The 16793-nt window shown below is 40.3% G+C and overlaps 1 protein-coding gene across 3 annotated transcripts in view; it reads left to right on the top strand.

Moving 5' to 3' along the window:
• The window catches only part of IDO2 (indoleamine 2,3-dioxygenase 2), a 64245-nt gene extending 53117 nt beyond the window's left edge, over positions 1-11128 (top strand). For all 3 annotated transcript variants that reach the window (XM_026485669.4, XM_026485670.4, XM_026485671.4), the window contains 3 exons: positions 281-332; positions 6752-6900; positions 8082-11128. In XM_026485669.4, coding sequence (XP_026341454.2) covers positions 281-332; positions 6752-6900; positions 8082-8437 — 557 coding nt within the window. In that variant the 3' untranslated portion in view covers positions 8438-11128. The remainder of the gene's footprint in view (positions 1-280; positions 333-6751; positions 6901-8081) is intronic.
• The last annotated feature ends 5665 nt before the right edge of the window (positions 11129-16793 follow it).

Here is a 16793-nt window from a genome sequence, read left to right as displayed (position 1 = left end):
AAGATGGCCTTGACCTCTCCTTTTGTTGTTATGAAGTTCAGAAAAAGGAAGTGCCGCAAATAGAAAAGGGCAGCATTTGGAACAGTTTAAAAGTTCTGTAAGTGCCAGTGAGGGGCCACAGAAGAGAACATTCCACCTCCCTCCAGCCACTGCCTTCCTTCCAGGTTTCCATGAGGATCAGATAGAGGAGGCGGCCCCAAGAGAGCAGCAGGACCCATGCACATGTAACCAATTGCTTTTTTTGCCTGTAGTAAAGTTCACATTTTGATTGCTTCTCCAGATTATGTTGATCCAGACATATTTTATGCAGTCATCCGGATCTTTCTCTCTGGGTAAGTACAGTTCAACCGTTTTCCTGCATGAGGCCTCAGTAGCATATTCCAAATTTATGAGAGGAGACAGAAGCTTCCTATAGTAAGAAACACACCAAGAAACCCTTGTTAGCAAAGTGATCATTTGAATCCACTCTTGGATAAAAGAGGTGGGGTACCATCTGCATGACAAATGACATTGTACGTTGAATATTTAAGTTTAGAATAATTTTCCTTAGACCACCAAATTAGATTCATTTATATTCACTTAGAATCCCATCTCGGCAGGAAAAAAAGCCCATTTTGCAACCACAAAGCCCTATCATTTATATCCATTCTCTCCCCCTTGTTACTAAGGCAGATGGGAGCATAGAAAGTGTCTTAAAAGCCTTCTTTCTAATGTTCCTGGAAGAGCTACCCCAAGTCATTTGTTCATACTTGTGGGTCTCTTCTTTTGTCACATGAGCTGTTAATTTCTCCAGTTAGAGAACTCTACCCTTAGATACATTTCTTCCTTTAAATACATTAGTTATACCTTCACATGTTTTACTCAAATTGCTTTCCTATTCACATTAACTGAGAGGAACTAAGTTTGTTTGGTTTTTTTAATGGTGAAAACTGAAAAGTGGAGGTAGTGAACGGATGGTGAAAAATGTGAAATAGAACCCACCTAGTGTTCCATCCTGATAACTAGGAGATCTTGAAGTGCTACGGACAGAAGGAAATTTAAGCTGTGCCTGGAAGTAGTAAGAGACAAGTCCAATATCAAGATCAACAGATTAATCGATTTATCAGTAGGTTTAGTGGTATATTACACTGGTGAAAGAAGGGAGTGACAACGTGAACTCAGTGTTTTCTCAAGATCGAGTAGGTCTGCAGTGTGAGACAGTCTAAGGGGAGATCAGCCTGTGTGGGCATTCCTCACTGCAGAGCTCAGAGAGTGGAAACAGGAAGGTTTCTAGAGAATAACTTGAGAGTAATGGGTACCTGGCTGATGAGGAAACAAGTAAAATAGGGAAGGGTGCAGAATGGAATTGGGAGTGTTTCTTAGAATTCAGACTTTTGCTGTATACCCATTCAGTCCCGAAATCCTCCCCTAAAGAAATTATCTATCCTTAGAACTCTTCTTGCTCTCTCTGTGTTTTGCATATGCTCAGGGTTAAGACAAAGATCTGATTGTACAATAGTGATTCTAGCAACAAATGTTAAGCAAAACTGGCAGATAAGTTTTGGTAGACTTAGAGAGCAAAGGTCATTCTTTAAACATTTTAAATAGACTGGGATTTAGAAAGTACCTAATTCTGGAAAATCTCTTTGTGCTTCCCTTTGCTGTCTAAGTTTGTATTAGTCTTCCACTATTGCATAACAGATTGCCACAAATTAAAACAGCAGTTTAAAGCAACACACATTTATTATCTCACATTTCTGTAGGTCAGAAGGCCAGGCGAACTCAGCTTGGTTTTCTGCTTAGGGTCTCCAAATGCTGAGGTCAAGCTATCTGCTGGGCTGAGCTGTTATCAGGAGAATCTGGGAAATCATTCGCTTCCAAACTCATTCAGGTTTGTGGTAGAATCAAGTTCTTTGTGGTTTTGGAACTGAGGTCTTTGTTTCCTTGCTGGCTGTTGAATAGGATATGTTCTCCATTTAGGGAGGCCTCCTGCTTTCCTTATCACATGATGTCCTCCAACACAGCCATGGTGCTTCCAATATTTCTAGTTCTTATATTCCTCTGATTTTTCCTCCTGCCACTAGCCAGAGAAAATCTCTGCTTTTAAAGTCTCCTGTGATTAGATTGAGCTCACTGAGACAATGCAGAGAACTCTGTATGTTAAGGTCAACTGATTAGTAACCTTAATTACACCTGCAAAGTCTTTGGCCTTGCTATATATCATATTGATAGGCATGATAGCTCATGATATGAAGAGTTTTAGGAATTAGAATGGAAATCTTGGGGCAGTATTTTCAAAATTCTACCCATCATGATTAAATGGACACTGCAGGGTGATATTGTTTTCATTAAAATAAGTTCCAGGTCAGCGATGCGTCTTGTCTGTGATCTACATAAATGCCTCCCTCTGTCTGATCCTCAAAAATACTTCCATGTAGTACAACTAAGTGTCCGGCACCAAATCTTCAATGTATTGATAAGTGTTGATGGCTAAAATCATCGGGATTGTTGAGAATTCTCAAGAGAGTTGTTTTGAAAAATTGAAATCTACTCCTATATTCTTGGCTTATCCTATGTTTGAGTTATTGTTTTTATTTACTTTTTAAAAACATTTTTATTTAGGAGAGTTCTGTCATCTGTAGATTAAACATATTCTTTTTATTTCCCACTCACATTAAATTTCACAGGGAAGTCATCAACTCCTGTGGAAAAATGTCATCTCATTTCTTTCTTTCTTTTTTTCTTTCTATTTACACTTCCTCTTGGGTTTCCTAGAAATTTACTATGAGAAAGACTAAAAATAACCTTGTCCACAGAGATTTGAAAGGAAACTAATTCCTTTCCTTTACAAATAGTAGTTTGGGCCCGAGAGTGCATGGGAGCAGACCTTGGGCTAGTCATAAAATAGAAACCCCATTTCCCTTCCTCAGACTAATCTCATCACAGGTGGAAAACATGGGTTTTGAAAGTAGATCCCCTTATCTTATCTTTTTTGACTTACATGCTGGTGTTTTTCTCTATCACCTTCAATGTGGCTTTAACACATCCTCTTCATGTTGGGACACCAAGAAGAAATTGATGTTTTTTGGCTATTTGAGCATCTGATGGTTCTTTAAAGCTGGCTAGGTCCTTTCCAGACAAACATTTGGGTCCATATATTCTAGGTATATAATATGGAATTATAGAATGATATTTTTTTCATTCATTCTTTCATCAACCATTTAGTGAGTGCTTCGCATATGCCAGACACAGTTCCTGGTTCTGGGAATGGTGCATAAAACAAAACAGCAACTTCATTCCCATAGAGCTTACATTTCATTTATTTATTTATTTAATTTATTTATTCACTTATTTTAAAAAGATTTTATTTATTTATTTGTCAAAGAGAGAGAGAGAGCGAGAGAAAGCACATAAACAGGGGGAGCAGCAGGCAGAAGGAGAAGCAGGCTCCTCCATGAGCAAGGAGCCTGACACGGGACTCGATGCCAGGACCCTGGGATCATGACCTGATCCGAAGGCAGACACTTAACCGACTAAGCCACAGGCATCCCAGAGCTTACATTTTAATGATGGGAGCCAGATAATGCATAAACAAATATAATTATAATGTTGTAACATATATTGTATGATACTTTCTTTAATTATATTTGTTTATGGGGAAATGTAAAGTAGGGGCATCAGGGAGAGATAGAGTTGGTGGCTGAAGTTTCTTATTTATTTATTATGATCTGGGAATGCCATGCTTCTAAGTGACATTTGTGTAGATACCTGAAGGAAGTGAGAACTAAACCATCTAGATACCTGTTCCAAGCAAAAGGAACAAAAATTGCAATGACCCTGAGGTTGGAGCATGCTTGTCATGGAGGAATTGTTGCAAGGAGGCCAGTGTTGCTGGAACAGAATATACATGGGTGAGAAAGAGAAAGATACAAGTGATAGCAGAAGACCAGATCATGCCGGGGCTTGTTGTCTCCTTGCTTAGAGACAAGGGCAGCGGTGGCAAATCTGAAGACAAATGACATGATCTGTCTTAAGTTTTGAATCATTGCTCTAAGTTCTAATTGGAAAATAGATGATTTGAGAACAAGAATGGAAGCCAGGAAAGCATTTAAGAAGCTATCCCACAATCCAGCATGGTGGTTTGGACTAGGGTAGTAGTAGTGGAGTTGCTGAGAAATGTTCAGTTCTGGACACAACTGAAGGTAAAGTTGACCAGATCTACTATTGGATTGCTTACGGAAAGAAGAGCAAGGGATCAGTTGAAGATGACTCTAAGGTTTTGGCCTGACCCACTGAAAGAATGGAGCTGCCATTTTCTCTGATGAGAAAGGCTATCAGAGGACCAAATTTGGCAAAGGGGAGGGGAAATTGAGAGCTCTGTTTGGGACATGTTCATTTCTGGTGCAGAGATCTGTAAGTAGGTGGTTGAATATATGAGTTTGGACCATAAGGGAGAGGTCCAGGTATAAGTGTATGCTTTTAAATAGTCCTAATATAGTTGCTTTCTAAATCGGTGAAGCTGGATAAGACCACTTGGGAAGTGAAAGTAGCAGGAAGCCCAAGAACTGAACCCTGAGAAAGTCTGACATACAGAAGTGGTCATGATGAGGAGGGACTGTTAAAAGAGACCAAAGTGACCATCTGAGGTTATCCACAGGGTGCCAAAGACAACTCTGCACCAGTGTGGCCACGGTTTTTGTTCCACTGATGTTTTCAGTACTCCTTGTCCATAAAATGTGGTCTAGAAATTTTACTGAAGCAGTGTCCTGAACTCTGACAAGTCATAAAACTTCTCTGGAACCCATTTAATTATGCAGCAGCTTTAGGAAGTAGGTCCAAATTAGGACTAAGACTCACAAAGGTACATGCAAAGTTACAACATAATGAATGGAGGGAGCAAGGATTCCAACTCACTCTGAATAATATAAAATGGCTAATATTTAGCAAATGCTGAATATGTTCCAGGCCCTGAGCAGGTATTATTCTAATTAGCTCCCACAACAACCCAATAACGTAGATCCTAATATCACTTGGGTAAGGAACCTGAGGCTCAGAGAAGTTAATTAACTAAGCCAAGGCCCACAGTTAATAAATATCAAAGCTCAGATTAAATTCTCTATCTGCCTGAAAAAGAGCCCTCTCCCCCAAAAGCTACAGCATGTTCTAATCTTACGATCAGAATCTGCCTTCGCTGTCCCCTGGCTCTGCTTTCTATGCCTCATCTGTTTCCAGAGTGATGTCGCCCCCACTGCAAAGGCCACTCTGACATTCATGCAGTGGAAACTATACAAGAACTGACCAAACCGGCCTCCAAAGAAAACAACCCACCTCCTTATAGCATTTCCTACCTCAAGGAAGTATTGGGAAAAGGTCACCAACAGCAAGCTGAGCAGTCTGGCCACGGCTTTTGTATGTGTGTGATGTGTTTCCCTTCTCTTGACTTTTAGAATTATAAGAAGAAGGTGAGACATCAACGTAAGCCTGTTATTTAAACTGTTCACAATAGGGACGGTGGCTCATTCCTGGCAACAAAAGGAAAAAAGACTGTGCTTCTGAGTAAAAGTGCAAATCCACATGAGGGGGTCTCGAGAAAATGAAAATAGAAAACTACAAGTTTGAGGCACCTGGGTGGCTCAGTTCAGGTGTCTGCCTTCTGCTCAGGTCATGATCCCAGGGTGCCCCCTCTCTCCCTGCTTGTGCTCTGTCTCTCTCTGTCAAAAAAGAAGTAAAATCTTTAAAAAAAAAATTACAAGTTTGGGATTTCCGTTCTGGTTTCCCCATTTTCTAACAATGTGGCCCTGGAGGCTTAATGGCTTTGTCTTTGTTTATCTGTAAAAGGGGTTTAAAAAACCTACCTTCATCACTCAAAGAGGTCAGACGAGAACATGAATGTGCAGGGGGTTTAGAGACTAACACCTTGGAAGTACGACTAGAAGTGTTCTTCATGCTGTTGTTTTTGTCTTATTATGGAGTCACCCACATGGTCTCTGGAATTGTTCAAGACTCAATAACAAATGTGACAGGGAAATGAGTAAAATAGTTGGAAGTAGAAGGAGCGGGACTCAGAACCAAAAAGACAGAGAAATGTAATCAGGGAGACAGAAGAAGAGAGGAAGGGAGGAAAGCCAACTTCATGTGAGCAAGACTCAGAGCCTCAATTCCAGTCCCATCTTCATGTCCCTCTGGTAACCTGCAGGGTGTACTGTGTTCTCTTTATTGCTGCCCTCATTATCAATACCTGCTATCAAGAACATATTTGACAAAGGTGTTCCCACAAACTCAGGTAGTATTTAAAACTGATAATTCAGCATGACTACTGTTAAAGCTATTTCAGGGAAGGGCAAAGGGGTGTGTGTGTGTGTGTGTGTGTGTGTGTGTGTTTACTTTCAAAGCTCTATTTGCAGAGTTAAAGGTATCAGGGTTGAGATTAGGTGAAGATTATTCCAGAGCCTCCAAATTGCTCCTATTGATCAGCACTGATATCATCTTTATGAATGAATTTTTCTAATAAATATATCAGAGGACCAGTGCTAAGGATTCCTCTCTAAAAATCCTTTACTTCTCTGGAGTAATCCCTCAACTGAGCTGTATTCTGTGGCCTGTTATGAAATTGAAGAATGATTAAGTACTTATCTTACAAAAATATCCAGTCTTTTGCTCTAAAATTACCATTAAAATTGTGTTTGCTTTCTTACTCGCTGTTTCCATATCAGAAAATATGCTCTTAACTCCTAGCACCAATGCCTTCTCTTTGACTTTTACTCTGGCTTAGATGGAAGGATAACCCAGCAATGCCTGTGGGGTTGATCTATGAAGGAGTCTCCACGGAGCCCCTGGAGTACTCTGGAGGGAGTGCAGCTCAGAGCACAGTGCTTCATGCCTTTGATGAGTTCTTAGGCGTTTGTCATAGCAAGGAAAGTGGTAAGTCAGACACTCTTTTTCTTTTTGTTCCTTAGTAGGGAGGAGGAACAGGGATGTTTTTACCAATTGATAAGACCAAGTGCAAATTAAAATGTCATGAAGTCTATACTTCTCCAAGTCAACCAGGAGGCTGTGCACCTGCCAGATGTTATTGTGTTAAGTCAATTAATATTCGATCTCAGCAGGATATAGGGTTTCATTTCCAAATCTTAAAACATGCTGTATATCCAGCTGTTCCCTGGAGTTTTGTTTGGATCCTAGGGTAGTAGCCTCCTTTCTCTAAAATGGGAGAGAGATCTGGAGTTTGAAGGCTGTGGCATTAAGTCACTAAGTCTGGATATAGCTGGTGATGGGTCTGAGCTCCTCCACTACAGCCTTTCCCCATAAAAATGCTGCAACCTCAGGCCAAGTCTCTTTAGACTAAAAGAGGGGTCTGCCAGTTTAGAAGCTTGAAATTGTTCATTTCCTTACCTGCCAGCAGCAAGGCAGTGTTTAATAATTACAAAAGGACACTTCAGAGTGCAGAGTTTCCAAGTTAGATTAGGAAAAGAAAGGACTAGAACTTTGTGTCGTGGGGTCCAGTCTCATCCATAAAAATCAGTTGTCAAGAACCATGATGGTATTAAACACCTAATGGATAGCCTATAAATGATCTCTCTATCCACATTTCCTATCAATATCTATTGATTTTATTTTTAAACAATGACTTCAAGAGGCTACTATGAAAAACAGTTGGTCATTCTTTATTTTCTTGCCCTTATAGACTCTATTACTTTCCTTCTTCTTAGCACTGCCTCCAAATAAAGCACTTGGGAAGCAAAATTTAGCAGAGTATTTAGTAAATCAGTCTAAGGGTTTATGCCTTACATTTGTAGATCTCTGTCATGATGATTAGCAAGATACTTTGTCCCCCCCGAGTATGCAATAAATATTTATACATGGGCTGATAGATCTAGTTCCAACTCGGTTATCTGAGATGTATTTGCTTCATTTTTCCTTCCTTACCACCTATCAGTAGTCAAGAATATAGTATTTGATGTCTGTGAGCAAAAGAGCCAGCAACGTAGATTGGACAGTTAGGACGAAAGCAAGTTTTTGCTGCACTGATGTTCAGAAAAGCAGACAGCCTCTCTTATCTTTCCACGTGGAGCTATGGCATTGTTCTGGTTTGTTTCTTTCAGCTGATTTTCTCCATAGGATGAGGGAGTACATGCCTCCTTCCCATAAGGCCTTTATAGAAGAAATCCACTCAGGCCCCTCACTGAGAGACCACATCTTGTCCTTTGGAAATGGCCAGCTTCTGACAGCCTATAACCAGTGTGTGGAGGCCCTGGCAGACCTGCGCAGCTACCACATCACAGTGGTGACCAAATACCTCATCATAGCAGCCACCAAAGCAAAGGGCAGGAGGCCAAACCATCTCCCTGGGCCGTCTCAAGCCTTAGAAGAGAGGGGCACAGGCGGGACTGAAGTTCTGAGCTTCCTGAAGAGCGTCAGGGATAAGACCTTGGAGGCAATTCTCCCCCAAAGTGATTAAAAGACTGTCTTCTGCCCAACAGCGCAAAACCGGCAAACATGGGTTTTCCCTTACTCTCTCCCCCATTGGAGGGCACGTGGGCCCAGAGAATAAGAATGTCTGGAATAATCTGAAAGGGACCTCAGCCTTAGTTATACCCCTGCTCTACAGAACACCATCTCCTCCTTTGTTGAGAGCTGTTAGTCTTCACAGAGAAGAATTTTCATGGCCAGAAACTTTCCTTTCCCTACCTGATTACTGGTTAATAGCGAATAGCTTTGGACACTTCCTCATTCAGAACCCCACAGAGGAGCGAGTGTACCCTTATTCTATTTGCAAAGTGGTAGAAAATCAATCTAAATTTCAAAAACCAAATAAAATTGCCTGTAGACAGATCCCCTTGTTGATTTCTTTAAAAAGCAAGTTAAATATTCATGCATTCATTCATTCAGTTAACAACTTATTATGTTCCTACTGAGCACCGGTTTAGGGAGACTTTTTGTGGCCCCAGTCCAGCCTTCCTCTCCCTGTGTGTGCTGAGTTTGTGGCAGGAGGTTGGAAATGCTCCAGTGGTGAAGTGGAGGAGAGAGGAGGCTCACGTAAGTCTTGGAAGTCACCAGCATAACAATGAATAGTTACTGATGTGGGAGTGGATGAGGCTCTTCCACATGGTTCATCAATTTGCAAATTCTATTTTAGTTTCCTTCTTTATTTTTAGAAGAATGATTCTTTCTCCTTACACCGAAAGTTTGTATTTGTAAAATGAATTAATCGACCCATTGGAAATAAATGATCAAAATGGGAATAAATAGTAAATCCACATGTTTAGTTTACAAATAGATGTAACTTTTTATTGATTTATTTTCTATCTCAAGATCTCATTTCATCTGACAGTAGAAAGCTAGAAAACTTTCATCTTGCCAATTTAGGGTAAACTCCATTAATTCAGGCTTGCCTCCCACTATGCACACACACCATATTGGGGACAGTATCTACATTCCAGACAGCCAATCTAGTATCATGGCCTCAAGGAGAGGTACCTGATCATTGGGGCAGCCTCTGCCCAAGTTAGCATCTGCTGAGCAGTCCCCCTCCCCAGATGGGTACTGGTCAAATGGAGCTTGCAGCTTATCTCATCCTGTCCAAGAGGCCTTTCAGATTACTCAGCCCTCAAAGTCCCATCACGCCACTTGAAAAAAACATTTGACTACTTTCCATGTCCCCAAGCTCTTAAACCCCACTCCGACTATATCAATAAATAATAAATAAATAAATAAATAGCATGTATTATATATATACTACAGTTGACTATATGTATGATAGATGATGATAGATAATAGATGATAGATAGATGATAGATAGATAGATAGATAGATAGATAGATGATAGATAGATGATAGATAGATAGATAGATAGATAGTTAGATAAGTAGAGATTTTAAAAAATTGGCTTATGTGATTATGGAGGTCAGAAATTCCAAAATCTGCAGGGTAGACCAGCAGGCTGGAGACTTGGAGAAGCACCAAGTTGAAAGGCTGACTGCTTTTTCATTTACGTGTTCATCTCATCCAAACAAAACACTCTCACAGAAACATCCAGAGTCATGTTTGACCAAATGTCTGGGCATCATGGCCTGGCCAAGGTGACATAAAACTAGTCCTCACAAGCCTCCTTGAGAAGAACCTGAATTAGGATACAGTTATGGTATCTGAGACACACTTCCTCACATCTCTACTAGAGAAGAAGAATCATCCTTTGTAATGATGGAGAGGAGGTACAAAAGTGGTGTAGAGTACAGCTACTCCCCAGGAAGGGGTACAGTAGTGCACTGGAGGGAAACCCCAAGGGAAAAGCACAGAATACTGCCCAGAAAAATCTGACCATGTTGACAACTAAAAGCTCTCCATGCTGGGTGATCCATGGAGAATGAAACCATTGTCTCTGATAATAAAAATAACAACCCACTGTTTCGAGGTCAATATTATAGGGCTAATCTTCACTTGGGAAAGGGGGTAAGGCCTGAAGTCCTAAACCTTGTACACGAGGGTCACCTTCACCTCTGCTGCCCCCTCCGCCTAGTCCTTCTACCGACAAGGGGGCACTAATTCCTTTTCATCCTGTGCCCATGTACAGCTAGGATTAGTTTAGTCATTTTTAGAAGACTTTAGTAAAGACTCAGGGATGATTTCAAAAGGAAGAAAACAAAAACCATAAAGGAATACCAGTTAGATGGCATGGGTAACATTCAACAGTCATTCTGTGGGGCACGCAGGCCCTACACTTCCCTCATTCTTAGGCTGCATGCAGGTGAATGGGAAAACCCAAACTCTCAGCTTACAGAGCGTCAAGCTAAGACAGTGAGGCTCAGAGACTGAGTTTCTCCTCCTTCGCTGTTAGTCTGAAATTTGTTTTTTTGTTCTCTCAAGACATTCTATATAGGGTTAAAATCAAAATAAAACTAAACACCAATGATAAGAAATGCTTCAAACCTATGAGATCCTATCCGATTTAAGATCTGGGATATAAAACTTGCGGTACCTACAAGCCAATTATTCCTTCCACAACAATGAATTTCACCCACCAAATTCTGACTTGCATTTTCTTGTGCACAGATGTCCTATTTGCTTTGCTAATGAAAGAAATGCTCTTCTCTTTCTTTGTTCGTGTAACAGTAAACTTAATAAAGAAGTCGGATATCATTGCTTTCTGAAATGAAGTCGCTAGTTAATTTTTGCAGTTTAGCATCTGCTTCCCAGTAACATTAAAAAACTGAGTTCTTGAATGGAAACATCATCAAAAATAAATGACTTTTTTTTTTTTTTGCAAAGTAATTTCCTTTGTAAACTCACAAATCTATTGGCCTACATGGTTCTATGGCAGCTGTATCGATTTCAAACCAAACTCGATTATGGTATTTGACTTTAATTATCCAAAAATAGGTTTTTTTTTTAAGGTATCAATCAGAATTTGGCCTCACTGTACATTGGGAGCCATTTGTAGTGGGGTCTTAGACTCTGACCCCTCACAGGCCACATCCTTCTTCACAAGGCGAGGGGTCCTGGGGCCAGTAGAACTTGTCCGTAGAATGATCAGCTTTTTAAAGAACCAGTCAGAGGCACAGCCATGGTAGACAAAATAACAATAATGATAATAATTAATAGTAATAAAAAGTAATTATGTACATAAGTGTTATTAATTTGTCACTAAAATATGAAAAATAAGCATCCATTTGAAATTATATTACCATATTTGGCATTATTTACTTCTCTCTTGCATAAATGTTATTACTTAAACAAAACAATCGGCTAGTTAACGGTGGTGGTAAATAGTAATTAATAAGACTAATTAAACAAATACTATGTAATTGCTTTCATTTTAATTATCTAAACTTTTCAAAAGAGTTCTAGAAACATGATGACAATACTCACAATGTGAAAAATCATACTCATACTATCTCAATACAAAACACAACAGTTAATCCACAGGCAGATGCCTGCTGTTCCTACTCAGAACGAGGACCCACTTCAGATGCTGGCTTTGGTCACGTCATTCAGAGAGAGCAGCAATGGACCATCTGTCATTGTGGACAGGGCACTGCATTTGCTGGCAGAAAAGATCAGGGGACAACCCACTCACAACGACCATGGAAGACGCATAATCTGCCCCATATCCATTTGACGCTGAAACAGGGGGTGCCACCAGATGGATTTTTCACTCTTAGTCTTTTGACACAAGATTGAAAAGTGGAGCTTTTAACATCCCAATGAAGGGTTTCACAGGACAGGGGACTTCCAGTGCTGAAAGACAGTCAGATTCAGGTAACCCAGTTTGGTCACCAGACCTGCCCTCTAAGAGTCCACACCACCTCCATTACCACCATTTTCCAGATCATGCTCTGGGGCCCTGGAGCTCCAGAACACCTTGCACGAATGGCCTCAAGACTGCTTCTGGAACCTGCACAGTCCTGTCTTCTGGGTTTGCTCCTGATTGTGCCATTGGTAATCATGTACCTAGGCTGACAGGCAGGTTAGGGCTCTTTTCAGGTATGTGGGTGGAGCTCAGACAGGAGGCTGGGGTGTCTGCAGGCATGATGGAGTGGTCCTTGGAAGTCACAACAGAGCAGAGCTGGAAAGAGTGAGGCTAGATCTGAGACTGTCCACATGTCTTCATGTTTGATATAGAATTCGAAGGAGTGAGAGACTTTTACCTTGAATGGGCTTCCAGGTTATTTTGAAAATATCTTTTTCATTTAAAAACAGAACTACTCTAGAACCAGGAATTACTACTAGGTATTCACCCAAAGGATACAAAAATACTGATTTGAAGGGATACATGCACCCTGATGTTTATAGCAGCTTTGTCAACAATAGACAAATTATGGAAAGGGCCCAAATAACCATTTGGATATTTTGGATATATTGACTGATATATATATCAGTCATTAAAAAGGATGAAATCTCGCCATTTGCAGCGACATGGATGGAGCTAGAGTATATTATGCCAAGTGAAAGAAGTCAGTCAGAGAAAAACAAATACCATATGATTTCACTCGTATGTGGAATTTAAGGAACAAAACAGATGAACATAGGGAAAGGGAAGAAAAAGAGGGAAGCAAGCTGTAAGAGACTTTTAATGATAGACAATAAACTAAGGGTTTCTGGGAGGAGGTGGGCAGGGGGATGGGCTGAGTGGTGAGTATTAGGGAGGACACGTGCTGTGTTGAGTACCAGGTGTGATATGTAAGTGATGAATCACTAAATTCTACTCTTGAAACCAATATTACACTATATGTTAAGTAACTAGAATTTAAATAAAAATTTGAAAAAAATCTAAAAAAAAAATATCTTTTTCTAGGTATAATAATAGAACACCTTTTATGTATTTGCTAGCCTGTTTTATAGCTTTTACATGTGTGTAGAACAGAAATGGTACGTGGATGTCCATTTGTACTTTTACCCCAGGCCCTGGCAGACATTAGGGGTGAGAGGGTTGCCTGATGCAGGATGAAGCTTGTCAAGTTTAAACTTTGCTTGTAAGTCTGGCCCAAGACCACCAGAGGGCAATCTCGACCTGCAATGCTCAGCCCCAAAGCTCCAAGCAAGGTATGGATTCTCAGCAGATCTCATAGGCCAAAGGTTTTTCCTATTTTTTAAAAGTATCTCTTTCTCCACAGTAGGACTGAGTCCAGGAATCTGAAAAGCTTATCACCCAGAACCCTGCCTCCGGACAGAACCACACTAAATCAATCCAGATATATATCTGTGTCCAAAAACAAATCATGTTCTATTCCTTCATAAATTTTAATAGGGATATTCTGGGTGTCAGAACTGTGGATAATTTGCATTTCTCTTTTTATATTTTTTCTTTATTAAAAAGAAAAACATTAAAGCATTTTTTTTTCTTTTAAAGCTGGAGAGGAATTCTTTGTCCTACCTCAGTGACTAGTGTTATCCGAGAATCTTTACTGTCAGGGCAGCTTAAATGCTGCCAAATTGTGAAGAGAAAATTAGTAATGGGATTGAGCATTGAAGAGAAAGATCACATAAATACAGGAAACAGGAAAAGCCAAATAACTGCTTTAGGCTTAGAGAAAGGTTAGTCGGGGTTTTGTCTGTAAGAAAAGCAACTATCATGATTCATTTAATATTTTTTTCCTCATTGCCTCCTCACGCCCATCCCAACTCTGTGGCACTTAGCCATGCGTGACTGGTGGGGAACACCTCCTATCATAATAACTCAGTGATGTAATCTGCACCTGCAAGTAGGCGGTCCACTTAAGAATGTCCTATTATGGCAAGCACTGGAGTTATATGCAAACTCTAGAGGGGGGAATGCAGATGCCTGGGGCACTGGAGGGAACAGGGAATGTGGCATTTAGCTGATCTGCTCACTGTTACCAAGCTCAACCTGCTTTCAAAAAACAAAGAGGCTTAAAAGAAAACAGACTCGGAGTGCTCTTATTTATCATCTTCCTTGTCCATTAACTTCCAGTGACCAATAACGACGCTGAACAGAGAACTTGAAATTCTCATATAAAACAACAAATCTGTACCATATACTACTCAATCCCCTGTAGCCACATAGTAAACATAAATTTGAGATCAGTGATCTCAATACAGAGTGAGAAGCCCACACGAATCTAGTCATCACTTCCTTCCTTTCTATGGCATCTGCCTGGGTACAAATTCCAGTTCCTCCATTTGATATATTTGTAACATCTTCGTGTGTCAATTTTAGGGTAATAACCATACTGAGAGGGTATGATAATTATATGAGTAATTATATGTAAAGCACTTAGACCAGTGTCTACGTAGAACAAACATTATCTAACTACTTGCTGCTATTACTATTGCCCTTATTAATTGCCGGGGACTGTTAGAAACACTGTTGAATAGTGTGGTGGAAAGCTTGCTTTCATAAACCCAAGACAGAGTCATAGAGGAGTTCCATTTATTTCTGTCCTCTCCGGCTTCAACCTGAAAGAAATTTATGATCTAAGAACCCCAGAGGAAGGCCTTTGGAAAAATGGAGAAATTTCCATTGTATTGTTTTCTCCTCTTTTTTAGGGAAATGTCTTTCTGAGACTGTTTGATTGCTGTCACGTTCACTAACAAAAACTTCTAAGTTCTAAATAATGTAAAACATATAGTTTAAAATAAAACTAAAATCATGTCCATGTTGTGAGAGAAGTGGAGATACGGAGAATGCGGGAAAAAAACAAACAAACTAGGATCAAAGCTAAAGACTCATAAGCATACAGGCAAGAAGGAGCTAATTTTCTGGGAGAAGGAATCCTATATCCTACTGCCTGATGGGACTGGCTAAGCTGTAAAGTATGGGAAGCTTATCCTCCACACTTCTAACTTCCCCTCTCCGTGCTGACAACCCCCATCTTGGTGACATCTCTTCTTTCAGGGAAATGTTGTATTTTATATAATCGAAAATATCTCAAGGATAAGTTTGTTGTTCTCTCATGTCTTAAAATATCCAGGGATAGAACGGTGGCTGCGTAGGGTCGTTGATGATTCAAGTGGCTCTCTCTGTGCCTTGATGTCTTCAGGAGGTTTCTTCCACCTCTTGATTTAAGATGGCTGCTGGAGCTCCAGCCATTCTATCTGCCCTGCAGGTCATGAGAAGAAAAGGGAAAAGAAGGACAATTTTCTGGGTTTTTTGAGGAAACGTCCAAGAAGTCCCTTATCTTTTTTTTTTTTTCTGTATCTGTTGACTATGTCTTAGTCTCGTAGCCTTCCTAGATACAGTAGAGACTGATAAATGTAGTCTTTAAACAACCACACATCTAGCAAAAAATAGTGTTCTGTTAAAAAAGGAAGAAGGGAATGAACGCACATTGAGGCAGCAACCAAACCCAATTGTATTCTTTCTTCCTTAAATAGTCAAATTTTCTCAGGGCCCTTCAAGTTTCTCAAAACTTTTCTCCGGAAAAGAATCTGAAATTCGCTCTTGTAGGAGATTGATAAAAAATGAAAGCATTAACCTTGCCCAAGGTATTTGAATTACCATAGGATGAAAGCCCTAAGTAAGGTTATTGAACATTGCTAGTAAATTTTCAAGTGAGGGAGAAGGAGGATAAGGAGAGTAGAGGCGCTGTTAACAGGAAGAGGGGACGAACTCCCTGCACATAGACAGCCCCACCTCCCCTGAGGCCAGGCAGCTGGCACTAAAAATCCCAATATGATCTTCAACTTGCAGCTAGCTACACTGATATGGAAGAAGTCCTGCCTGTGTAAATAGCTGCTTTCAGGTTGGAAGAAAGTCTACCTGTTCTCAAGGTCAGGAGTAAATTTTGTTTAAATGGGTTGCGTTCCATAAGTTTACAATAGTCTACATCTGAAAGGTTAGCCCTACGTCAGAGCTGGAAAATGTTTAATGCAAATCAGGATTCTTAGGCAAATAAATACCCACGGTGTAGGTAAATGATTGGATTCCTCCTCTCTGTTGCCCATTTGAGCCTCACTGAGTTTCAGTCTCTTGAATTATGAAGCCAGCTGGCTGCACTGCATAATCTCTGAGGTCTCTTCTAACATTCAGTGATGCTCTGCTGGGTGTGCAAGAGGCGGTCCTGGGCTGTGTGCACAGGGAATTAATTCTGTCTGTGATATTAATTGAGAATTATTTTAAGCCCTAGTTGGTTCATTGGTATTTAGGCTGGACTCTGCCTGTTTGCATTAAATATAAGCAACATTTATGACAAATAGAGTGGTAAATAATAGACTAATCATAGTGTAACAATGACATTCACCAGAGAAACCCATCTTCTCCCTTACCTGAAACATCTACCCCACAATCACTAGCTCCATTGAACGAGCCCTCCCTATGCCATGGCCATCTGCTCCTCCCAAACAGTCTCAGGACACAT

This window comes from Ursus arctos, unplaced genomic scaffold, assembly GCF_023065955.2.
Source record: "Ursus arctos isolate Adak ecotype North America unplaced genomic scaffold, UrsArc2.0 scaffold_27, whole genome shotgun sequence".
NCBI lineage: Eukaryota > Metazoa > Chordata > Mammalia > Carnivora > Ursidae > Ursus > Ursus arctos.
The sequence above is the reverse complement of the archived record's forward strand: the minus strand, read 5'-3'. Positions and strand labels throughout refer to the sequence as shown.